The 26,592-nt window shown below is 42.0% G+C and overlaps 1 protein-coding gene and 1 long non-coding RNA gene across 3 annotated transcripts in view; one reads left to right on the top strand and one right to left on the bottom strand.

The window, feature by feature from the left end:
• The window catches only part of LOC138664827 (signal transducer and activator of transcription 5B), a 233,500-nt gene extending 217,620 nt beyond the window's left edge, over nucleotides 1–15,880 (top strand). Inside the window, exons 13-20 of one of the 2 annotated variants that reach the window (XM_069751807.1) lie at nucleotides 262–354; nucleotides 534–740; nucleotides 1,097–1,191; nucleotides 3,061–3,191; nucleotides 6,824–6,988; nucleotides 7,806–7,854; nucleotides 9,692–9,790; nucleotides 14,065–15,880. In XM_069751807.1, coding sequence (XP_069607908.1) covers nucleotides 262–354; nucleotides 534–740; nucleotides 1,097–1,191; nucleotides 3,061–3,191; nucleotides 6,824–6,988; nucleotides 7,806–7,854; nucleotides 9,692–9,790; nucleotides 14,065–14,194 — 969 coding nt within the window. In that variant the 3' untranslated portion in view covers nucleotides 14,195–15,880. The remainder of the gene's footprint in view (nucleotides 1–261; nucleotides 355–533; nucleotides 741–1,096; nucleotides 1,192–3,060; nucleotides 3,192–6,823; nucleotides 6,989–7,805; nucleotides 7,855–9,691; nucleotides 9,791–14,064) is intronic. The other variant, XM_069751808.1, reaches the window with a different exon arrangement.
• LOC138664828 (uncharacterized) overlaps nucleotides 1–26,592 on the bottom strand; it is a 617,141-nt gene that overhangs the window by 140,090 nt on the left and 450,459 nt on the right. The gene's annotated exons all lie outside the window — the stretch shown is intronic.

The following is a 26,592-nucleotide window of genomic DNA, read 5'->3' as shown; positions in this document are numbered from 1 at the left end:
TTTATCTAATCTTTAAAAAACGGGGTGACAGGTTCCCTTTAATTAGTGCTGTCTTTCCTTACAAGTTAATCTAATTTTATGTGACTGCTCTATCATCCAGAATTTTTGATAATTTGACACTCGTCAGGTTCTGTTTCCGCTTGACCAAACATTTTTTTACTATGTTATTTGGAAAAATAGAATAATCTGTCATTAGATTTAGAATTTAAAAAAAATGTATTTACGGTATATTTTTTCCAAATAAATCTGTTTTTCCTGCAGACTCTTTCCCTCCCTGTTGTGGTAATCGTCCATGGGAGTCAGGACAACAATGCTACAGCGACAGTCTTGTGGGACAATGCGTTTGCCGAGCCTGTAAGTCAAACGTTTCTTTGATGTGACTTAAACGGTGCTGGTCTTGGGCCCTCCTGTTCTAGTGTGCTCACAATGCATTGCTGGTTTCACCTACATAGAAGCTATTATTCCCAGTATTTCATTTTTTTTTCCCTGTGGAAAATTTTCCATCTAGTTATGTTTGCATTTGTTCTCCACAGGGCCGGGTGCCATTTGTGGTCCCAGACAAAGTTCTTTGGCCGCAGCTTTGTGAGGCTCTGAACATGAAGTTTAAGGCAGAGGTCCAGAGTAACCGAGGGCTCAGCGATGAAAATCTAGTGTTCTTGGCACAGAAACTTTTCAACAACACCAGTAACCACAAGGATGACTACAACAACATGACCGTGTCCTGGGCGCAGTTTAATAGGGTGAGAGGCTAACTGGCCGGAGGCTATTAAATTACAAGTATCTGATTACATTCTGTGCCCAGTTAGGGGGTCACACACTCCGAGCTGGTCACAATCCAAAGTAGCTGCTTTGGAATATCACACCCTAGTCCAGCACATTGCTGAGCTACTGTGTACTGGTAATGCAAAGAGCACTATCTAATTTTTACTCGTGTCATTTTAGGAAAGGTTATGTAAGACTTGCACAACAAATAGATCGATGTAGCAGATACATTTTATAAAAACGGCTTATTTTCTGCCCTTTCCTCCATCATGGCAGATTGGGACATAAGCAATTAGCTGTAGTTTTGAATCGTGTGCCTTTTTCTTTTACGCAGGAGAATTTGCCAGGATGGAATTACACCTTCTGGCAGTGGTTTGATGGAGTAATGGAAGTTTTGAAAAAACACTTAAAGCCTCACTGGAATGATGGGTAAGTGTGAACTGTGGAAGGTTCAGAAATGCCAAGAGGCCATTGCAGCACGTCGTTATCACTGATCCACCCAACCACTTACCCACATAAACATGCTAAGTTTTCTACTGCAAATTATCTCTGGGGCAATTCTTTGCCCTTGTCTCTAATGTTAATTTATAACCGAAAGTCCTTTAAGTGAATCTCCGCCACTAAACAACATTTACATTATTCTTTTTGATTCATGTTACCAAAATAAGTTCATCATTCAATGTTGAGTAATTCTAGAATATATCCATACTAAAGATGCAAAGAAAGGAAAGTACATCCGTCCAACGATATATGAAAAATTATTTCATGCTTTGTTGAAGATTCATTAAAAACATGGAGTTTAATGAATCCTCAATAAAGCAAGAAATAATTTTTTATATATCGCTGGATGGATGTTCCATTTGCTTTCCTTTCTTTGAATCTTTGGCTGAACATCACCAGCATGATCGGCACCCGACACACAGATTTCAGCTTTCAGCATCTGACGGCATGGCGTGGTAAGCTCATAACCCTTTGCCCCTTCCCCCCTCTATCTATGCTATTCGGAACTCCATTTTTCTGATGTAGGGCTTCAGCTATCCTGTATAGACATAGGTTAAAAACATAACATGCTGGAACCACCACTAGAGAGAGCACCAGAGATTACCAAATCCAGACCTTACTCCCTCTAGTGACAACTGTAGGTAGCCGTCTTGTTCACTTTTAGGCTGTGTGCACACGTTCTGGATTTTGCGCGTTTTTTTCTGCGGTTTTCCACTGCAAAAACGCATACACTAAGCATCCCTTCATTTTTAATGCATTCCGCATTTTTTGTGCACATGTTGCATTTTTTTACACAATAAAAACGCATCGCGGAAAAAACCACAGCATGTTCATTAATTTTGCGGATTTTTCGTGGTTTTCCCGCTATTTAATGCATTGGGAAGCTCTGGAAAAAAATGCAAAAAATCCACGCACAAAAACGCGAGAAAAACGCATGCGGATTTCCTGTGGAAAAAGTCCAGTTTTTTCAGGAAATTTCCGCAAAGATTCCTGACGTGTGCACATACCCTTAAAGGACTTTCATAAACTTTTTTTTTTTCCCCCTAAACCTCGTGTATATATGTATCTAGTGTAATGGCAGGGTGTTAATATACTCCCCTAACTGAGTCTTCTCCAGTATCCAGCACTTTTTTGTTCCCACTCCACTTCTGAGTCACCTGATGGTGCTTCCGATCAGCCAGATAACTCTATGCTCGGAAAGCTATTACAATGGAAATCTATGAGGCCTCATTCTGACGCTCCATAGGCGTATATTGTAAAACCCACATCCGGGTGTGACACGGAGAGTCTGAAGAGCGTTGACGGCACTGGGTCCTGGAGAAGACGGCGGTAGGGGAGTACATTAACACAATTACATATCACAGTACATACACACATATACACAGGTTTAGGGCTAAAAATGTCAGGGGAGGGCATTTTTAAGTTTGGGTCTATTGAGTGGATTTGGAGCTCTGTATCAGAAACATGAAACTTGCATTTCTGTAATGATGTATTATGCACAGAATATTACATCTAAAAGTAATATGATCATGAAAGGTGCACCTTCCCTCTAAGTTGTGCCATCCTGTTGTCATCAGCAGTGAATAAGAACATACTCGTCACAATTAATCTTAGTTGAAAGAAGATATTAATGTGTTGTAGGCACCTGTATCTGTTATAAGCATTTTCCTTATTTTTTATCTTTCGATTCTACTAATTACTGGTTCAGTGCTACCATCCCTTGTGTAATTTAGATATCTCCCTTGTGTAATTTAGATATCTTCTAAGGTCATAGGTATATTTTATTTTTTATTTTAGGGCTATTTTGGGTTTTGTCAACAAGCAGCAAGCTCATGATATGCTGGTGAACAAGAGAGATGGGACTTTTCTCCTGCGCTTCAGTGATTCAGAGATAGGAGGCATCACAATAGCGTGGAAGTTTGAGCTGCGTAAGTTTCAGCCTGTAACTAAGGTCTAAGGCAGTGATGGGCAACCTTTTGAGCTTGGTGTGTCAAATTTCACCAAAAAAACTAACATAACTTGGGTGGGGTGTCACCTTGAGAAAAAAAACATAATTTTGCGACATGTATAGTTTAAATAACAAATATGTATAATTATTTAACTTGCCTGCTTAGTGACTTCTTTGTTCATCTGTCAGTTGGTTTCTTTTGTTGGTCTTGCTATTATTTAATTTGTGTGGGGTGCCGTGAACTAAGATAAGTGAGGGGGAGGGGGAATTCTTCCAGTGATGGCGAACCTGTGGCACTCCAGCTGTTGCAAAACTACAATTCCCATCATGTCTTCACAGCCAAAGCTTTTGCTTTGAATGGCCAGGCATGATGGGAATTGTAGTTTTGCGACAGCTGGACTGTCACAGGTTCGCCATCACTGATTTAGTGACTTTTTTGTTGCTGAATTTCATTGGCTAAATGTTCAATTGAAGGTTGGTATTTTGTACACTTCAAGCCCAAGCAAGCGCTACTAAGTTCATCTGTCAATCTGTTTCTTTTGTTGGTTTTGATATTATTTAATGCTGAGAATAAGGTCTCACAAAAGTAGGTAGAGGGAAAAATAGTGAGTAAAGCCATTGCTATATTTTTCAGGGTGCTAAAAGTGTCTGGTAACCTATTCCAGGCACTCCAAATTTCCTGTTCATAGTGGCACTCCTCTTGATTCTCCAAGCGGCGCCTTTCTAGATTCTCAAGCTTTGACCTCAAGTCAACAAACACCTGAGCCCAGATGCTGTCCTGAAATTATGCAAGTTGCATCTCCAAATCATCACTTTGTATCCACTGGAAACCATTTAATTCCAAACTACTGTATACTACTACATCAGGATACTTAATTATTTTCATGGTCTGTTCTAGGCTTCTAAATTGATTAAATCTATCACTGAACTGGTCAAGTAATGAGTCTAAAACATGCTGGTACTTTAGATGCAAGGGTTCCATTTCATTTTGTACAGCTGCACTGGCCTTCTCAAAATACTTTGTTACTCGAGGAAAATACTTATAAGTTTTAGTTTCTACATCTCGCTTGAAAATTTTAAGTTTACTTTCAAAAGCTTTTATGTATTCAAACATAACGTCAATACTTTTGCCAAAACCTTGTAGTTTAAGTTCAGTTCATTAATATGAACAGAGAGATCTGTAAAAAACATCAAGTTGTTGACCCACTTAGAATCATAGAGCTGAGGAAAGTTTCCCAGATCCTTATCCTCAAGAAATACCTTAATTTCTTCAAAGCACTCCACAAAGCGCTCAAGAACTTTGCCTCGGCTCAGCCATCTTACATTATTGTACATCAGCAGTCCACTGTAGGTGGAATCAACCTCCAGTAAAAAGTGCAGAACATTCTCGCTTGTGAAGGGGGTGAGCAGATATTAAATTAACTATTTTTGTAACAATTGACATTAAGTCGTTTAAGTCAGTGAATCCTGCTTTGGCACATAAAGCCTCCTGATGGATAATGCAATGAAAAGGCACAATCGGATGTCCAATACCTTCCGTAAACAATTTAACAAATCCGACTTTTTTCCCCACCATGTTTGGTGCCCCATCTGTCGTCACTGACACAACTTTAGAGATATCAATGCTTAGGTCACAGAATGTTTGCATAACAACCTTACATATTTCACTTCCTGATGTACTTGTTGGCACTGATACTAACTTTATCAACTCTTCTCTCATTGTGAGACCATCAGAATATCGACCAATAATGGCCAACTGAGCATGTGATGTGACATCCGTAGTTTCATCAAGAGAGATCGAAAAATATTTACAATTACTTATGTCTCTCTTTAATTGATGTTGTACGTTTGTGTTCAGTCTAATTATTCGGTCTTTTATGATATTTCTACTGAGTGGTAACTCAGATATTCTCTTAATAATTGCATCTTTATTCTGCATATCATGAAATAGAACTGGTGCACATCTTAAGAGAGTTTCATTAATAAATTCTCCCTCACTGAGTGTTTTTCCATGCTGAGCTATGGAGTGAGCAATGCTCAGACTTGCAGATGTTAAGTTTGTAGAGCTTTTTACAAATTTAAGGATGGAATTAGATTGGCTCTTATGAAGGTGTAGCTGCCTGGAAATGTATTCCTTCCTTTCATCCTCACTTTTTTTCAAGAGCTGGGAATGATTAGTTTCAAAATGTCTATTTACATTCCACGTTCTGCTTACTACCGTTTCACTACATAGAACGCAAAATGATCTGCCATTTTTTTCTATAATGCCATACATCTTAGTCCATGTCTCTTGAAAGGGTCGGCTACTGCTACTACCACTCCCTTTACTTAACTTTGTTTTTTTATTTTGTGGCTTCTCCATGAGAGGGGCAGTGAGAGAACATTTATAGTTAGCCCTGCAGGCAATTAGGGGTTAACTAACCTAACTGACCATATGATGGCACATGTAACTTTTAGGAAAGGGCAGAGTTAATAAGCAGAAATAGGTGTTAATAAGGATGCACAGCAGTAATGGTGGTGAAATGGAGTCTGTACTATGCTGCAAGATGGCGTTCCTAATGTAAATTAATGGCGGGAAACGGCACCCATAGCACAGGCCTCTTGCAGCCTCCCCCTCACTTATCTCAGTAATGGCCAATGACACCCCACAGTTCACTGGATGATGGTTGCTGTAGTAATCACAGGGCCTGCAGACAGCAATCACAGGGCCTCCAGACAGCGATCACCTCAGGCCTCAGAAGTGCGTCCCCCGCGGCATTGCGCTGCTCCCTGCTTCGCCAGCCGGAAGTTCGGGCCTACCGGAAGTCCCAGGCCTAGACGCTCTGTGCCTGAGCTCTGTTGTTTTAGTGGCATTGCGCTGCTCCCTGCTGCGCCAGCCGGAAGTTCGGGCCTACTGGAAGTTCCAGACCTAGACGCTCTGCGCCGGAGCTCTGTTGTTTGGGCCTACAGACCTCCGGCACAGACCTCCTGCATGGCATCCGATCCGATAACAAATCGGAACGGCTTGCCATGCTAAAGGATGCTTAATTTCTATGGGGCCGCGGCCGGCGCCCGTGTGCCCCTGAAAATGACTACGCGTGTCAGCACTGACACGCTTGTCATAGGTTCGCCATCACTGGTCTAAGGGCTAACGTTTCTCCTTGTGGAGAGCGACAAGCCAAGCCTGGCATGTCAGAGTGAGGAGACTTATAAGCCATGCTTGCTCTTTTGGGAAATTAAATATGCTAATTTTCTCTTCAGAGCAGAAGAGAACTAGAACTCCAGGGCCACCTATTGGAAGCAGCCAGCCTAAAAGTCAATATAGACTCTTTATCGAGTCTTGCAATATTACTTAGGATAAAAGCCAAACCAGGACCGTGTCTGCAAATTGAAATTCTGGTTTGGATTTTATCTTTATTGATATTGCAAGGCTTATTAAAGAGTCGATATTAACTGTTAGGATCACTGCTTCCAGTAGATGACGCTCGAGAAATGAGTGTTTGTATTAATCATGTTTCCTAGACCATCAGATAGTAAAAGTTTATCTTTTTTATGCAATTCTGAGATAATTTGTCAAATTCAGATATTTTGCTTCTCTTCATGAGCTAACACGCCTGTAATGTGTCTGTTTAGCGGAGAGGGCCTTGTGGAACCTGATGCCATTTACCAGCCGAGATTTTTCAGTACGTTCGCTGGCGGACCGACTTGGAGACCTGAACTATCTCATCTATGTGTTTCCTGACAGGCCAAAAGACGAAGTGTTCTCAAAGTATTACACGCCAGTGCTCTGCAATCCTTGTAAGGCTGACCCACCTGCCGATCACCCTGTAGTGGTAGAAGTGTATGCATGTGTGAGCTAGCTGCTTGTTTGATCCTAGATTGTCGCATTTTGTACCTAGCTTTCTATCCTTATCTTTGCTGATTTTGCGATATACATAATTTCCTTCCCATTCACACCTTGTACAGGTAAAGTTCATTAAAACAATGTGCTTCATCTATACAAGTTGCACTATTGAAAACCTTTTTGTAAAAATGCTGCAATGCATAATGCTGGAATATTGCTGCTCAGCACATTACTGCCCCATGACAGCATTGTGCATGTACCATCGTACCCCTAAAGAAATACTAAGGGCTAAAGGCAATTGGCATCTAAGGATCAATAATCTGTGGCATCCTGATGTGAGCTTGCTTTTACCCACTGGTCTGGGTGATGCCAATAGTTACTTGGGTACATTCTGGTTACCTACTCCATTTGCTATCTTTGTTGGGTAAATTCTCTTTAATATTAGGTAACGATAAGATGCATATATAGTTAGTTGTATATCACTCAGGCCAAAAATATTAGTTACTCAGATGGAAGGCCTGATAATAAAATCAGCTAAGTGCTCAGTCAGGCATAATGTATCTTTCAGTATTTTCAGGTATACGTGTTTGCCTTTTTATTATTATTATTATTATTATTGTTAATAATAATTATTTATTTATTTAGATAGCACCATTGAATCCATGGTGCTGTACATGAGAATGGCTGTTGGTAATAATAAGCAGCAATGAATGAGAAGTTTGGTGGCACTTGGTATGTGATTTAATTCTTCTTTATTTTCATTCCCTGTAGCAAAAGCAGATGGATATGTAAAGCCAGCCATAAAGCAAGTGGTCCCAGAGTAAGCATCCTTTCTCTGTCTATATAAATCATCCCAGAATGCAAGAACTCATGGCCGATCCCCTTAGTCTTCATCTTCTTTTCCATTACGGACCATGATATTTCTGTTTACTGAATTATTATTATTATTATTTTTTATTTATATAGCACCATTAATTCCATGGTGCTGTACATGAGAAAGGGGTTACATACAGGGTTATAGATATCAGTTACAGTAAACAGGTTTACAGTGACAGACTGGTACAGAGGGTAGAGGACCCTGTCCTTGCGGACTGACATTCTATGGGATAGTGGGGAAGAGACAGAAGGTAGGGGTGAGGCGGTGGCTCTGGCGGCGGTGAGGCGGCGGCATGGTTATTGTAGGCTGTAGGCTTTCCTGAAGAGATGGGTTTTCAGGTTCCGTCTGAAGGATCCGAGGGTAGTGGATAGTCTGACGTGTTGAGGCATGGAATTCCAGAGGATGGGGGATATTCGGGAGAAATCTTGGAGGCGGTTGTGTGAGGAACGAATAAGTGTGGAGGAGAGTAGGAGGTCTTGGGAGGATCGAAGATTACGTGAGGGAAGATATTGAGAGATTAGTTCAGAGATATAGGGAGGGGACAGGTTGTGGATGGCTTTGTAGATCAGTGTTAGTAGTTTGATCTGGATTCGTTGGGGAATTGGGTGCCAGTGGAGCGATTTGCAGAGGGGATAAGCAGGGGAGTAGCGAGGAAAGAGGTGGATTAGCCGGGCAGCAGAGTTGAGGACAGACTGGAGTTGTGCAAGAGAGTTAGCTGGGAGGCCACAGAGGAGGGTGTTGCAGTAATCGAGGCGGGAGATGATGAGAGCATGCACAAGTGTTTTGGTAGATTGTGGGCTGAGGAAACGTAAACGTACATGCACCTTATAGTATAGCTATAACCTACCGTATTTTTCAGACTATAAGACGCACCGGACCATAAGGCGCACCCCAAATTTGGGGTGAAAATTGCAGAAAAAAAGATTTTTTATAAGATGGGGGTCCGTCTTATTGTCCGAATTTACAGTATCTTACCTGAGGGCTGGCGGTGGCAGAGCAGGGTCACAGGAGGCATGGTGTCGGCAGAGGTGGGGAGGTGCTGGGATGAGGAGGTGCTGGGATGAGGTGGCGCAGTGAGAGGTATGGCGTGAGAGGGGTCCCTTTCCCCGGTATGGTGATGCAGCAGCCCGGTAAGCAGCAGAGCCGGTTGAATCCTGCGGTGGCAGAGGTGTGGCGGCAGAGGAGGCGCAGTAAGTGGGGTCCCTTTCTCCGGTGAGGTGATGCAGCAGCCCGGTAAGCAGCAGAGCCGGGTGAATCCTGTTGTTATCGGTGGGGGCGGCCATCTTCCTGAGGCCGCGCGTGTGCAGATGAAGCGCTCTGCTTCCCGGGGCTTCAGGAAAATGGCCGCGCGTGCGCAGATGGAGATTGCGGCGGCCATTTTCCTGAAGCCCCGGGAAGCAAAGCGCTCCATCTTTGCACGCGCGGCCTCAGGAAAATGGCCGCCACCACCGATAACAACAGGATTCACCCGGCTCTGCTGCTTACCGGGCTGCTGCATCACCTCACCGGAGAAAGGGACCCCGCTTACTGCGCCTCCTCTGTCGCCGCACCTCTGCCACCGCACCTCTGTCACCGCACCTCTGCCGCCACGGTAAGCCTGCATTGCGACTATTAGACGCACCTCCCATTTTCCCCCCTTTTTTGGGGGGGAAAAAGTGCATCTTGTAGTCCGAAAAATACGGTACTTAATATCCTACTTGGAGAAAAAAATCATAATTTTTTGTGTTTAGAACAAATGGCTCATTAATATATTTTATACATATTTGTTTTGTTTTGTAAGGTTTGTGACCACTGATGTAATCCCACCAAACAGCTACATGGACCAGGCACCATCCCCTGCAGTTTGCACTCCGTCACACTATAACTTGTACCAGCAGAAGTGAGTTATACACTGATGTATATATGATAAATCAGATTTCCTTTGCTCATCATTCCGTAGATGGTAAAAAGGAGGTGTACACAAACCAGAACAAATTATGTTTAGCAGATTGGCCCAGATTTATCATTGCTTTTTGCATGTGTTTTTTTTTTTTTTTTTTTCCTTTTTTTTCTGTTTTGTACCATATTTTGTTTGCTCCCAATTAATTATTGTATCTGCATGTTTATTGAAGTATATTTTATTAGTGCTCGCCTGTTTTGTTTTTTTCACTTGGTGGATGGATAGTTTGAGTCATCAGTTGCCACTTTTTGAAAAATTGCAACATTTGGTGCACCTTCACTCGAGTACCCCCTACCCATGGTGTATTTTGTATTACTTTTTTTTATTTATTTTACACCAAATTCATTAATCGCATGTGCCTGTGTCATTTTGAAGAATTATTTAACAAAAGCAGTAACTAATACCACAATACAAAGAAGGAAAGTGACTAAGCCCCCTGCCTAATGAATTAGCGCCTTTGTGTCGCAGTTTTTTTCAAAAGTTTTAGGCAGGTGTGAAAAACTGTTGCAAGGTAAGAATGGAGCCAAAATAGAAGTTTTAATAGATTAATTTCATTAGTTAACAAAATTCAAAATAAAAAAACAGAAGCAAAATCTAAATCAAATCAATATTTGTCAGGATCTCCTTCTGCCTTAAAGACTTCATCCGTTCTAAATACACCAAAATCGGGCATTTGGAAGGATTATAGTCAGGTGTATGAGTAATCAATAATCCCAAACAGGTGGTGATCAACATTTTCATGTGTATGCTGTAACACAGCCATTACCTGAAACAGGAACAGCCAAACTTTACTATGAAGGCGAGGTTGTTCAAAGGGACGAGAGCTGCTACTGCGCAGGCAGCGCCATCTTGGAGGAGAGCACCACATGAAGACCCCCCACAGGCCCGCCTCGGGGCGCGAACATATCCTTAACTGAAAATAAAGATTAGACAACAACCACAAGACTAATTTCATCAACTAAGGCAGGGGTCCCCAACCTGTAGTTCGGGAGCCACATGTGGCTCGCGGTCCCATGAATTGTGGCTCGCAGCTGTCTGCTACACCTGGAACTATTGCACTAAGCTGGCAAACAGTTATGAAGAGCACATCTGAAAATGGTGAATTTTGTGAGCAGCCCTGCACAAAACAGCAGATCTGGATGCACATATACTGGTCTTAGGGGTTTTGAGATGATTTAAGTATGGTACGCTGGTGATAAGATGACACCACCTGTCAGAGGAGGTGTTTGAAGCTGGATTTGACAGTGTCTTGGGAGTGCTTTATAGGAGAACATTGAATGGGGGTATTATAGGAACCCATGGATCTTTGTATACTGCTTTGGGGTGATTGATTTTTTGTGGAAAGGCTTTGGCTCCCATTATTGTGAGGGGGCGGGAGCTGAATGTGGCTCGCGACCCTCTCTCAAGGCTGGATGTGGCTCACGACCCTCTCTCAAAGCTGGATGTGGCTCACGCCCCTCTCTCAAGGCTGGATGTGGCTCACAACCCTCTCTCAAGGCTGAATGTGGCTCTCAAGGTCAGAAACGTTGGGGACTTCTGAACTAAGGTATCATTGTAATCAGTGTAATGGCGCCGACCTGACACTGTGTGCAGGTTACTGTGCACAATCCTGCTGACAGGTTCCCTTTAAGACCATCCATTTCATATCACAGGTCACACACCGTGGCAAGATTTAGACACATTAGTTATACTGCATCAGCAAATATCTGTCCTATGCAAAGATTTCACAGAAGACTGAGGTTTCAAGATGTTCTGTTAAAGCTCTTTTGAAGAAGCACCAATAAATGGGTAATGTTGAGGACCGTAGATGAGGTGGTCGACCAAGGAAACTTAACCCCTTACCGGCATCGGACGTACTATACCGTCCGATGCCGGCTCCCCTGCTTTGATGCAGGGCTCCGCGGTGAGCCCGCACCAAAGCCGGGACATGTCAGCTGTTTTGAACAGCTGACATGTGCCCGTAATAGGCGCGGGCAGAATCGCGATCTGCCCGCACCTATTAACTAGTTAAATGCCGCTGTCAAACGCAGACAGCGGCATTTAACTACCGCTTCCGGCCGGGCGGCCGGAAATGACGTCATCGCCGACCCCCGTCACATGTCCGGGGGTCGGCGATGCGTCTCCATTGTAGCCATAGAGGTCCTTGAGACCTCTATGGTTACTGATTGCCCGTCGCTGTGAGCGCCACCCTGTGGTCGGCGCTCACAGCACACGTGCAATTCTGCTACATAGCAGCGATCAGCAGATCGCTGCTATGTAGCAGAGCCGATCGGCTTGTGCCTGCTTCTAGCCTCTCATGGAGGCTATTGAAGCATGGCAAAAGTTAAAAAAAAAGTTTAAAAAAATGTGAAAAAAATAAAAAAAACATAAAAGTTTAAATCACCCCCCTTTCGCCCCAATCAAAATAAATCAATAAAAAAAATATCAAATCTACGCATATTTGGTATCGCCGCGCTCAGAATTGCCCGATCTATCAAATAAAAAAAAGTATTAACCTGATCGCTAAACAGCGTAGCGGGAAAAAAACTCGAAACGCCAGAATTACGTTTTTTTGGTCGCCGCGACATTGCATTAAAATGCAATAACGGGCGATCAAAAGAACGTATCTGCACCGAAATGCTATCATTAAAAACGTCATCTCGGCACGCAAAAAATAAGCCCTCAACCGACCCCAGATCACGAAAAATGGAGACGCTACGAGTATCGGAAAATGGCGCAATTTTTTTTTTTTTTTTTTTTTTTAGCAAAGTTTGGAATTTTTTTTCACCACTTAGATAAAAAATAACCTAGTCATGTTTGGTGTCTATGAACTCGTAATGACCTGGAGAATCATAATGTCAGGTCAGTTTTAGCATTTAGTGAACCTAGCAAAAAAGCCAAACAAAAAACCAATGTGGGATTGCACTTTTTTTGCAATTTCACCGCACTTGGAATTTTTTTCCCGTTTTCTAGTACACGACATGCTAAAACCAATGATGTCGTTCAAAAGTACAACTCGTCCCGCAAAAAATAAGCCCTCACATGGCCAAATTGACGGAAAAATAAAAAAGTTATGGCTCTGGGAAGGAGGGGAGCGAAAAACGAACACGGAAAAACGAAAAATCCCCTGGTCATGAAGGGGTTAATACAGCAATTTTCCCCGGGATCAATAAAGTGTAGCGTATCGTAAATGAAAGACTCATGCTTACTTCCTATAAAAATTAGATGATGTCCAGCAGTGGCATCAGCTGAGAATTAGCAGCAACTAGTCGGTCCCACCTACTGTTCGAAGAAGTCTGGCTAGAAATGGTCTTTATAGAGGAATTTCAATGAAAACCATACCTTTTACATAGAAACAAGGCCAAGCGCCTCAACTATGCATAAAATATAGGAAATGGGGTACAGAAAAATGGCAGCAGGTGCTCTGCACTGATGAGTCAAAATATCAAATATTTGGCTGCAACAGAAAGCAAGTCAGGATGGTGTCCTCAATGCTGAGAAGTAAAGGCAGCTATTTATCCATCAAAATATGCTTTGATACTGTTTTGAAGCCAAAGGCGGTTACACCAAATATTGATTTGATTTGGATTTCTTTTTTATTCATTCCCTTTGATTTTTGTTAATTGATTCAAATAAAGTACTGATACTTCTATTTTTTAAAATATTGTTACTTTGCATAATTTTTTCCACACCTGCCTAAAACTGTCGCACAGTACTGTAGTTAATATGGCTTCCAGACAAAGTTCTCCATGTCTCCTCAAGAGCAGTCTTCTAACTTCTGGAGATATAGACTTTTGTGAATAAGCCTGGGATAGGGAAATAAGTGAAAAAAAGAAAACTGGACTGCCACTGCTCTCGCGGCTGGTGTCCCCAATCAATTTGAGGGGTTGGGGGTATATGTTGCCTCCAATGAGGTGATGCTGATCTGCTCGTACATTCATTTTCTCACTGAGTTGCTGACTTCTCTGTTTCACCACAATCTGGAGAACAGGTAGTAATCAGTATGACGTCTTGTCATTTGGTAAATAACTTTACCTTAGAGCAGCTTTTCCCTTCTCTTTCAATATGCTTTCTATAAATGTGTTCAAACCTCATTGTTTCCTCAAAGCTCCGTTTAGTGTTTTAAGAGCAAATAGAAAATTGGGAGGAGGGGGATGCAGCTGCAGTTTCTTATCAGAGGGGATGTGGTTCCTTTTTAACCACACTGAAAACACTTTTTTTTTTCTTCCCTGCAGTCCTGACTCTGTTTTGGATCCTGATGGCGACTTTGACCTAGATGATAGTATGGATGTGGCAAGGCATGTGGAAGAGCTGCTCCGGAGACCCATGGATAACAGCCAGTGGATTCCTCATGCCCAATCCTGATGTAGTCCTAACCCGCGCCTTACTGCCTCCAAAAATCAAAATGTGAATTGTTTTCACAAAATTTAATTTTGGTATTTTGTGCATGGTGATCAGTAGGTTTTATTTTCTTTTGTTTATTTTATGGTACTTTTTGACAAGAAAACTGTATCTCCCATTATATTCTATTACCCATTCTGGGGGTGGTGATGCCCTGGCCACCTTTTCTCCGAAGAGAAGTCATACAGTGCTTTAACCTGCAGCACAGGAGGAGACTCGGTCTTCAGTTCCATCCACACGTTGTCTATGGAGTTACGTGTAAGTGTTGCAATGGACAGGAACTGAGCACATTGAGCCTCCCATCCTGAAAAGTGGAATGCATTTATGGCTGCCAGCTGGTGTTATGACGAGCGAGGATTCCTCTATGTTATGGGGGTATAAGTAGGTCATACAGAGGGTGAACAACCTCGTTACTTATTATTTAGTTTGGGATTTTTATCTTTGTGTCAGTATATATCCCTTACACTGCTTGAGTGGATTGTGAAACATTGCAACACAATTAGCCACAAGCAGTGTAAAGGCCGTAGTCAGCGGAGATTCGGATCATGCTAGATGTCAATCATGTTTACTTCACGATATGTCGAGCGTTCTCCTCCATATCTGAGCCCCAGTACGGGGTTAGAAGATGAGAGAGCTAATATAAATGAACCCTACTTAGGATTAATCAGGGTTTTAAGTTTATTTAACATTAAATATATATAAAAATATATATACTTCAAAATATAACTAATTATATGAAATGTTTCTATTTTATTACTTTTCTTTTTTTTCCCCACTTTTCTGAAATGGCTTCATTAATATTGGAGACATTCTCAAAAGACCTCCAGAAATGTATTCTAGTACCTTATTACAACCAGAACACAAGGGCAGCATGGCGTGTGACAAACACAAGAGGACTCTTCCCATGACTTCACAAAGTCTGGGCTGCGTCCTATGAGATATGTGACAATAGAAAAGAGACCTGCAACCATCTTGTCTTGTACACGACAACCACATTCTTCATTCCTGTAAGAGATGCCTTTTAATCTTTAAACTTTCCCATCAATGCACAAGAAATGGATCCTGCAGTGTCAATCGGGTGGTGTATGTCATTGCACCCCTATCAGATCTACTGAGAGGCTCAAAATGTCTCTCGTGATGAATAGATGCAAGGTGATTTGTGAAAGAAGAGCTGTTTCTATTTTAGCAGTCAAACATCTCTACATAGATGACCCCAGAATATTGCCCCTTAGGCTCAGGCTACATGGCCTGCACAGTACAGTGACATCGTGGCATTCTCTCAATGCAACCTCTTTTTTTTTTTTTTTTTTTCTATAGACCAGATTAGTCTTTTGCAAGGTCTAGAAATGTTGCCCTCGACTTTGTTTTCAGGGAAACATTTGGTTTTCCCTGTGTTAATGCCGCTATTTTGCCACTACTTGTATACTATCATGTAGCACTAACCTTAAAGGGAAGGTTTATCTTTGAGTCCAATTTTTTTATTGTTCCAATAGATCTAAAATGTAATATTAAGCAACACTGCAGACAAATTACACACAAATAATATATGGCCTAATTATTATTGCCAGCCATCAATTTTTATTTTTTGTTGTTGTTGCCGCCAAATGTGTATTACCAAGAAAATGGGACTGATGACTAACAGGATCAGACATAAAAAAGAAAGAGACAATTTCCATCGTACCTACATTTTAGGAAACACCTGTCTTTATTTTCCGGATTGCCATTCCAATGCTGCTGACCGGCCGGAAATATCCAATGCAAAAAATAGGTGGACAGGCACATCCAATAATAAAAAATCTTCAAGCTTTATTCCAAATACATATCTTTAAAAATCCATCCAAAAATGATGCGGCACTGTAACCACTCTGATGTGTTTCTGGCACCTACTGGGCCTTTAGTGGCACAGTAGATGCCAATAACGAGTCAGAGGTTCCCGTGCCACATCATCCTTGTATGGCTTTTTAAAGATATGTATTTGGAATAAAGCTTGAAGAATTTTTTATTATTGGATGTGCCTGTCCACCTCTTTTATTCATACAGGATCAGACAGGCTGTTTGTCATCTGGTACTATGCAGACACAATCCACAGTGGTTCTACAAGATTTTTAATTGCAGTTTTAGTTGAGAATATTGTAGATTTATTGGGACAAAAAAAAATGTTACAAAGGTGTATATTGCCCTTAATTTAAAGGGTTTGTCCCATAAACGACCTTACACCTAACCACAGGGTAGATGATAAATGCATGATTGCTTGGTGTTCGGATACTAAGGCACCCACTAATCCTGAAAGATCTATTGATTAAAGTGTATTTTGTATGAATTAAAGGGGTGTCCCACGAAAAAAGGACTTTAGGTCTCCTGTTCTAGTGATTGGTGGGGTGCCAGCCAGCGATAAATCATTTAGCACCTGTCCAATATATTTTTACTGGACCTCACCCTTAATAGACGCTTATACTAAGCTGTGACCTAAACTTTGAAAACCTGACTTTTTTAAGGTTGGCAACAAACCAGAGCCAAGCGGCCATGTTTCTATAGGTGTGCAAGAATGTGAAAAGTGACGTGGTCTCTATGTACAACTCATTGAATTCTCATTTGCACAAAGTTTTCTAATTATTCCTCATATTGTTTACACTGACACTGTAGAGATTGGAGATTTTGCACAATCATGCTCCATGAGATATGGTAGTGGTATATGATTTACTATTATCTCACTAGCGGTCACTTTTTATACAAAAAAATTCTATTTCCTCAGGACTGGGTGCAGTATGTACTCTCATCATCCTCGCTCTTACGTGATGGAGGGCATATTATATAAACAAGGAAACATCATATCAATGGCCTTGCTTGTACAGTGAAGCCTTTGATAGAGGTCCAGTTAGTAAGATAAGTCACTCCCCAGACCTCTAGTAACATGAGTATGAGATTGGGAAAAAAGATCAGCTATTTTTGTAAACCAGCGCCACTCTTGTCTATGGGCCATGACTGGTATTGCAGCTGTGCTCTATGTGATTGTTTGAAGCCCACTTGTAAAACACGGTGCATAAACAAAAGTGGTGCTGTTCCTGGGGGTACTCGTATACCTTTCTACCCCTTTGTAGATATGGGAGTAGAAGCAGGACACTGGTGGTCAGATAATGTATTTTTTTATATACAAAATACAATTACGATCTTGATTTTAGCTACATTTGGATTGTTTTATAAAAAATATCACATTTAAGGCACCCATACTTATTTTGTGAAAGTCGGTCAAACCTGCTGATTTCAGCGAGACTGGCCGACCATCTGAGGTGTTTGAGGGCCTCCTGACTCTCTCAGGCAGATGATGCATTAGTTTTTAGGGGTGATAAGCTGCTGCCAGAAATGTCTGCCAGAGGCTTTCTCTGCTCTTTGTGGAAAATGTATGTGTATGAGGGAGTCTGGTGACAGAACCGTCCAGTTGCCAGCTATCTCAGATGTGGCCAGCTTTAGTTTCCCTGTCTTAGATAGCTATGGATTTAAACAATTGGCGTGAGGTATAGCACCCAACATAAATTCTTTTATATACCAAAACACAACTGTGACTCTGAAAAAGCCATTTTGCACATTATTATCATAGATCCCAATAGTTGTTATCTATGTTATATAAGAAAAGCCATGCAGAAAAATAAATATATATATATTTTTAATATCTAGAAAATCACATATTCCTCTTTCTACAGATAGCAAAGTAAAATAATATTTGCTAGTATCATCATGGTAAATCAGATCTGATGGATCAGCATCCTGGAATACAGTCACATACTTCTCATTCCAAAGAATGGTTCAGACGCATAAATAGACATAAATGTGGTCACTTAGGGGTGGATTAAGCAGATTGACAGCTGAGGTCATCCATTGACCTGACACTTGTGGTGGGCCAGGCCGGGATCACACATGCGAGAAATACATCCGAGTCTCGCATGGTAATATCCGGCTCTGCCGCCGTCACTCAGGAGCAGAGCGTGCGACCGCATAGCAATACATGCGGCCGCACTCTCCGCTCCTGAGTGATGGCGGCAATGCCGGGTATTACCATGTGAGACTCGGACGTATTTCTCGCATGTGTGATCCCGGCCTAAGCCTATCAGTAGCACCAACTTCTTTCCCCTTCACTTTGCATGAACAATCTGATGCAACCAAATCAGATGAGGACGATATGTCTTGACTGCTGCCAAGATGCTTGTCCCCTTCTCTCCTCCGCTCTGAGACACGCAGCACTAGTTGCTAGATATAGAGTGCCATACGACAAACATCTTGTGAGTGTGGTTGACATGGAGCACATTCATAGTAACGTATGAAGATAGAACCTGACAGATGGCTGATACATGCTGTCCGGTCCACTAGCAGCATGCATCAGACACTGAATGTGTGATCTCAGCCAGGTATGTTCGACTCTGCGCACTGCAGCACTTCAGACAGGACAGGCAGGTTCCTGGCAGCTTCTCCCCACCAGCTGCCCTGGATTGACAGGTCTGCCCCTGTCTGTGTATAGGGAGTGACTGGTCACTTAGGGGGAGTGGGTAAGGACAAGCCAGGGACCAATCTGCCCAACTAGTTTCCCAAGCAGCCCAGTCCCTGGCATTTTTCTCTGGAAAAAAAACGCAGCGTTTCAGAGTCAAACATACTTACCGTAACTAAGATCATGCAGCCAGTGCCTGATACATGGTGCTTGTGGATCGGGCAGCATGTATCACCTGTCAGGTTCCCTTTAAGACCAATTTGCCTCTGATTTGAAGGCAGAGACTGGAGCAGCATATTGTGTCTTGGTCAAAACAAAAAAAATTCTATTGTAGTAAATGGAATATTTTGACGTCCGTTTCCAGACTTTAGACTATAATGATGGATGTGTGTGAGCAGAGCCTTACTTTTGTAAGTCATGTTCCAGTGGGCAAAGGCATTCTCAGATCATTCAAGTCAGTTCAGGACCTGAGTCCTTCAAGTAACTAAGTTTTGTAAGGATGGTAGATAATAGAATTGATAGATATTCCCCAAGCTGTCACTTTTTACCAAAATGTTTGATTACTGTATTGAATTTTTAACGTCCCTGGATTGCTGTTCTATATTGCGAAGGTCTGAGAGCAAGTTTGGTCAGGAAATGCCACACACTTCTGTCCGTGCCTTTCTTTTGTAAGATTGTTAGGAATCGTGCATTTCTGGACCTCCATTTAAGCTCTCCACATCTCTTCTTGGTTTTTTTACCTTCTCAGAATTTTTTTTTTATGGCGACACCTCTTTCTTCAAAGTTGGCATCTGTTTTCATATTGTGCCAGGAGGCAGATAATTCGCCCTGTAAGTTCACAACTAGAGCATAGCAGAAATAGCCTCTCACTTCTCTCATATACCATGTTTTTTTTGTTTTTTTTAAGCTACTGTGTATATGTATATATTTTAGTTATAGGTTCAGCAATGGCAAGAAAGGTTGTTTTTAATCATTATTACTAGTTCAATCTGTTAAATGTTTCCTTTGTGGCTAAGGGTTTTTGTGTTCTTTCCTAGAATTTAGTGCTCAAAAGAAAAAAAATAAAATACTGGCCTTCAAAAATATTGATAGAAATAGACCAAAAATCTTAGTAGTCCATGCCATAGTTTGACTACAGTTTAATTGTCCATATATTCTGGAAATTTTCATGAAGTCTGAACAAGGCCTAGTCAAGGGCTTCTTATATTTGGATAGCATTTCTCTCGTATTCAAAAAATGTTCCTCTGCTGACCTCTATTAGGCTATGTTCACACAGAGTTTTCTTGGGGATGTTTCTTGGAGTGGATACTCCAAAACAAACGCCACAAAGTCTAAAAAAAAAAAAATAAAACACTAGGAAAAACTTTTCCTATTCTTTTCAATATTGATTTGGTTTTCTGTTCACTTATACAGCATTTTGAATATTTTTTTTCTTCAGATTTTGGAAAACACTAGGGAAAAAAATTAAAATGCCACTACTTTGAGGCGGATTGCTCTGCTTTCGCTGTTAATTTGACACATCCAGTCAGACAGCTGCAAAAAAAAAAACAATAAAAAAAAAGCTTAAAAACTCTTCAAAACTGCTTCAGGAAAAGAAAAATTCTACGAAAAAGCTAGTTTTATAAAGCATCAAGGACAACAAAAACGGTCTGCACATAGCCTTAAGGTATACAGATGTAGAGGCGGTCCTCCATTTGGGCCACACTTCTTTCACCCATAGTACAAAGTTGCCTAAAAGAGCGTCTATTCCTTCTGGAGCATTATACACACAGCCCATTGATTTCAGTTGCCGCTGTGTAGTACCTCATTTCTCCTGCGGTGTCGCTGTAGGAGAAAGGAACACTCCCTGGCGGTAACAGCGGTTTGTGGGATCAGTTAATTGCAAAGGGATCCTTTAGATTGGTAGGGGTTGTCCAAACTGGATGACCCCAATAAACTCTTTAGCTATGTAAGAATTGTATTCTCACGGTTCTACTGTTGTATAAAAAACCTCATAATATTGAATAGATCTCAGACAAACTAATAATATATAATGAACCGCACTCAGGACAGATGTATAGTGTGTACATACAAACCTTTTTAGATACAACTCTCCAGATACGATACAAGTGTTTTTCTGAATGTTGGATTTTTATGTAATGTTACCGAGGAGAGAAATAACTATTTACACACAAACTAGATGACAACGCCAATCTCAGCGAACCTATTTAGTTTTACAACCTGCCACCGATTCCTTAACGTGGTTGGGTGTGCCTTAAAGAAGCAGAAAGTGACTCCCTTAATATGGTAGATACATTTCTGGCCATATCTTAGTACTTTTCTATTTATTTCATTTTTAAATTCTCATGGAAAGGAGAGGTATTTCTGTATTAGTACACGATAGGTTTATTGGGAAATACCGCTGCTCCATCCACATTACTATCAATTAGCTACTTATTAGCCATAGGTTGGTCAAAACTTAGTACAGTATGTTGTTTGTTTGTTTTTCGTCATTTAATAGGAGGTCGATCGTGTCAATTCAACCTCCGACTTACACCCTAATTATTACATAGGGAGTATTTCTTGGGTTTTCTTTACTTTTTTTCTCTTGAATGTTTGAAAGGTATCTGCTTCCTAAAATCTGTTATGTTTGCCTGCTCCTTGCTGTTAAGTGTCTTTCCCTGTTCTATAGTTACTCTTTTATTCAGCAAATTACATTGTGTTATGTGCATCTGTGACTTTTATTTTGGAAATAAAAATGTATTTTCCATTATAAAATTAAAAATTGGTTACATTTTTTGTTGTCCTCAAATGGAGTGCTGTGTATTTTTATTTCCATTCACAAGCTTATATCTCATGCAATTTTCTAGAATTTCAGCATTCATATATATGGGAGTCTCCTCATCAGACTAATGACCACACCAGATAGAAGACTTCTAGACCTAGAATTGTTGAGAAAAATGAACTTTTCAGCACTATGTCCAATTTCCATTTTACACATGTGTGTGCGCTATCCATGTGTTTCACAGATAGTTTGTACCCATTAATCTATGGCGCTGTTCATTTGGCCCTATTAATTTTGCAGACTAAGGCCGGCGTCACACACAGCGTAAAACAATACGGTCCGTATATTACGGCCGTAATACGCTGAAAAGTCCCGAAAATAGTGGTCCGTAGCTCCTCCGTAGGCAGGGTGTGTCAGCGTTTTTTGCGCATGGCATCCTCCGTATGTAATCCGTACTGCGTGTTTTTCTCGCAGGCTTGCAAAACCAACATACGGCTATAGAAGGGATCCATGTGTCAAAAAAAAAAAATATATATATATACATATATATATATATATATATATATGTGTCAGTAGACACACATATGTATATATATTAATATTTCTTCCAGCGCGAGATAGCTTTAAAGCCGGTAATTCAATTACCGGCTTTTGCGATCTCCTTCCTAAACCCGACATGATATGAGACATGGTTTACATACAGTAAACCATCTCATATCACCATTTTTTTTTGCATATTCCACACTACTAATGTTAGTAGTGTGTATATGCAAAATTTGGCTGATCTATCTACTAAATTAAAGGGTTAAATGACGGAAAAAGTTGGCGTGGGCTCCCGCGCAATTTTCTCCGCCAGAGTAGTAAAGCCAGTGACTGAGGGCAGATATTAATGGCCTGGAGAGGGTCCACGGTTATTGCCCCCCCCCCCCCGGCTAAAAACACCTGCCCCAGCCACCCCAGAAAAGGCACATCTGGAAGGTGCGCCTATTCTGGCACTTGGCCACTCTTTTCCCATTCCCGTGTAGCGGTGGGATATGGGGTAATGAAGGGTTAATGCCACCTTGCTATTGTAAGGTGACATTAAGCCAAATTAATGGAGAGGCGTCAATTATGACACCTATCCATTATTAATCCAATACTAGTAAAGGGTTAAAAAAACACAAACACATTAGTTAAAAATATTTTAATGAAATAAAAACAAAGGTTGTTGTAATATTTTATTCAACGCCCAATCCAGTCACTGGAGACCCTCGATCTGTAACAAAAAAAACATAATAAACCAACAATATCTTTACCTTCCGAAGATCTGTAATGTCCAACGATGTAAATCCATCTGAAGGGGTTAAAATATTTTGCAGTCACGAGCTTTGCTAATGCAACGTTGTTCGTGGCTGCAAAACCCCGGGGAATGAAGGTAAAGTAGGTCAATGACCTATATTTACCTGCATTTGCGGTGAGGCGCCCTCTGCTGGTTGTCCCTAGATCGTGGGAACTTTCCTAGAAAGCGCCCAGGCTCGAGTTCATATGAGGACAACCAGCAGAGGGCGCCTCTTATGAACTCGAGCCTGGGAGCTTTCTAGGAAAGTTCCCACGATCTAGGGACAACCAGCAGAGGGCAGGGGCTGACTGGCAAATTTTAGCCTGGGGGGCAAGCACACAGCAGTGGCCCATGAGTAGCGGCTCATCCTTAAAGGGGTTGTCGGATCTTATGCTACATGTCTACAGACACTATGTGTGAATCCTCATATCATGCGCTATGAAGATTCTCTGGTGCCGGCAACAGGTGGTCTTGTGACTGCAAGCATGCGATATATATATTCCCAGCCACATTTCGACTAGACTGTTTTGGGCCTTGTTCAATACAGTTGCATTAGGCCATGCAAGTCTGGTCGGCATGTGACCGCATGTATGCAAATCACAAACTTACAGCCACACACCCGCCAAATGACCACAGCACTGCCAGCAATGTGAGAAGCACAAGTCTGCAGTCCAAAGAATGACAGAGTGAATGCACCAATGGCACACAGACACACGCACAGCCCCACTGTATAATGACAGACACATGCACAGCCCCACTGTATAATGACACACACACACACAGCTACACTGTATAATGACACACAGCCCCACTGTATAATGACACACACAGCCCCACTGTATAATGACACACACACACAGCCCCACTGTATAATGACACACACACACAGCCCCACTGTATAATGACACACACACACAGCCCCACTGTATAATGACACACAGCCCCACTGTATTATGACACAGCCCCACTGTATAATGACACACACACACAGCCACACTGTATAATGACACACACATAGCCCCACTGTATGACACACACAGCCCCACTGTATGACACACACACGCACAGCCCCACTGTATAATGACACCCACAGCCCCACTGTATAATGACACCCACACAGCCCCACTGTATGACACACACAGCCCCACTGTATAATGACACACACACACGCACAGCCCCACTGTATAATGTCACACACACAGCCCCACTGTATGACAGGCACATGCACAGCCCCACTGTATAATGACAGGCACACGCACAGCCCCACTGTATAATGACACACACACAGCCCCACTGTATAATGACACACACACAGCCCCACTGTATGACACACACACGCACAGCCCCACTGTATAATGACACACACGCACAGCCCCACTGTATAATGACACATGCACAGCCCCACTGTATGACAGGCACACGCACAGCCCCACTGTATAATGACAAACACACACCCACAGCCCCACTGTATAATGACACACACGCACAACCCCACTATATAATGACAGGCACACGCACGGCCCTACTGTATGACACGCACAGCCCCACTCTATAATGACACACACACGCACAGCCCCACTGTATAATGACACACACACAGCCCCACTATATAATGACATACACACACACACATGTACAGCCCCACTGTATAATGACACACACACGCACAGCCCGACTGTATAATGACACACGCACACACGCAACAGCACCACTCTATAATAACAGGCACACGCACGGCCCCACTGTATGACAGGCACACGCACGGCCCCACTGTATAATGACAGGCAAACGCACGGCCCCACTGTATAATGACAGGCACACGCACGGCCCCACTGTATAATGACACACACACAGCCCCACTGTATAATGACAAACACACACAGCCCCACTGTATAATGACATACACACACCCACAGCCCCACTGTATAATGACACGCACACGAAGGTAAGGATATTGAAGGTAAGGATATTGTTGGTTTATTTATTTTTTTTTTGTTACAGATCGAGGGTCTTCAGTGACTGGATTGGGCGTTGAATAAAATATTACAACAACCTTTGTTTTTATTTCATTAAAATATTTTTAAATAATGTGTTTGTGTTTTTTTAACCCTTTACTAGTATTGGATTAATAATGGATAGGTGTCATAATTGACGCCTCTCCATTATTAATTTGGCTTAATGTCACCTTACAATAGCAAGGTGGCATTAACCCTTCATTACCCCATATCCCACCGCTACACAGGAATGGGAAGAGAGTGGCCAAGTGCCAGAATAGGCACATCTTCCAGATGTGTCTTTTCTGGGGTGGCTGGGGGCAGATGTTTTTAGCCAAGGGGGGGGGGGGGCTAATGACCATGGACCCTCTCCAGGCTATTAATATCTGCCCTCAGTCACTGGCTTTACTACTCTGGCGGAGAAAATTGCGCGGTAGCCCACGCCAATTTTTTCCGCAATTTAACCCTTTAATTTAGATAGAACGGCCAAATTTTGCATATACACACTACTAACAGTAGTGTGGAATATGCAAAAAAAAAGGTGATATGACATGGTTAACTGTATGTAAACCATGTCACAAATCATGTCGGGTTTAGGAAGGAGATAGCAAAAGCCGGTAATTGAATTACCGGCTTTAAAGCTATCTAGCGCTGTATGAAGTAATATATATATACATATATGTGTCTCACTGACATATATATATATACCTATTCTATGTGTACACATTTATTCTACCTATTCTATTGTAAGCTGTCAGTGTGATTTTACTGTACACCGCACTGAATTGCCGGCTTTTCTCTCTAATAGCGCTGCGTATTTCTCGCAAGTCAGACTGCTGGTCCGTGTGTAATCCGTATTTTTGGGGCTTCCATAGACTTTCATTGGCGTTTTTTTTGCGCAATACGGTGACAAACGCAGCATGCTGCGATCTTCTACGGCCGTAGAAGGCCGTATAATACAGATCAGTAAAATACGGCAGATAGGAGCAGGGGCATAGAGAATAATTGTGCCGTTTGTTTTGCGAGTTTTACGGACGTATTTTCTGCGCTCTTACGTCCGTAAAACTCCCAAGTGTGACGCCGGCCTAAGGCTGGGATCACACATGCGAGAAATATGGCCGAGTCTCGCCTGTTAATACCCGGCATTGCCGGTGTCACTCAGGAGCGGAGCGTGCGGCTGCATGTATTGCTATGCTCCACATTGGGGGAAAAAAAATTCCTTCCCGACTCCACATCGGCAGTCAGACTAGTTCCCTGGATCAACGCCCTATTTGGTCGGAGAAAAAAAAATTAGGCTTCATTAAGCTTGCGGCACCTGTGCAGTAGCATCTATCGTAACTAGTGATGAGCGAACATACTTGTTACTCGAGATTTCCTGAGCATGCTCGGGTGTCCTCCGAGTATTTTTTTTAGTGCTCGGAGATTTAGGCTATGTGCACATGTTGCGGATTTTGCTGCGGGTCCGCAGCAGTTTTCCATGCATTTACAGTACCATGTAAACCTATGGAAAACACAATCCGCAGTGCCCATGCTGCAAAAAAAATCGCACGGAAACGCTGCGGGTTACATTCCGCAGCATGTCAATTCTTTGTGCGGATTCCGCAATGGTTTACACCTGCACCATAATAGGAATCCGCACAAAATCCGTGGCAAATCCGCAGGTAAAACGCAGTGCCTTTTACCTGTGGATTTCTCAAATCCGCTGCGGAAAAATACGCAGAGCTCAAAACTCCGTGTGCCCATACCCTTAGTTTTCATCGCCTCGGCTGAATGATTTACAGCTACAGTTAGGGCCAGAAATATTTGGAC

This window comes from Ranitomeya imitator, chromosome 2 (assembly GCF_032444005.1).
Source record: "Ranitomeya imitator isolate aRanImi1 chromosome 2, aRanImi1.pri, whole genome shotgun sequence".
In the NCBI taxonomy this organism is placed as follows: domain Eukaryota; kingdom Metazoa; phylum Chordata; class Amphibia; order Anura; family Dendrobatidae; genus Ranitomeya; species Ranitomeya imitator.
The sequence above is the reverse complement of the archived record's forward strand: the minus strand, read 5'-3'. Positions and strand labels throughout refer to the sequence as shown.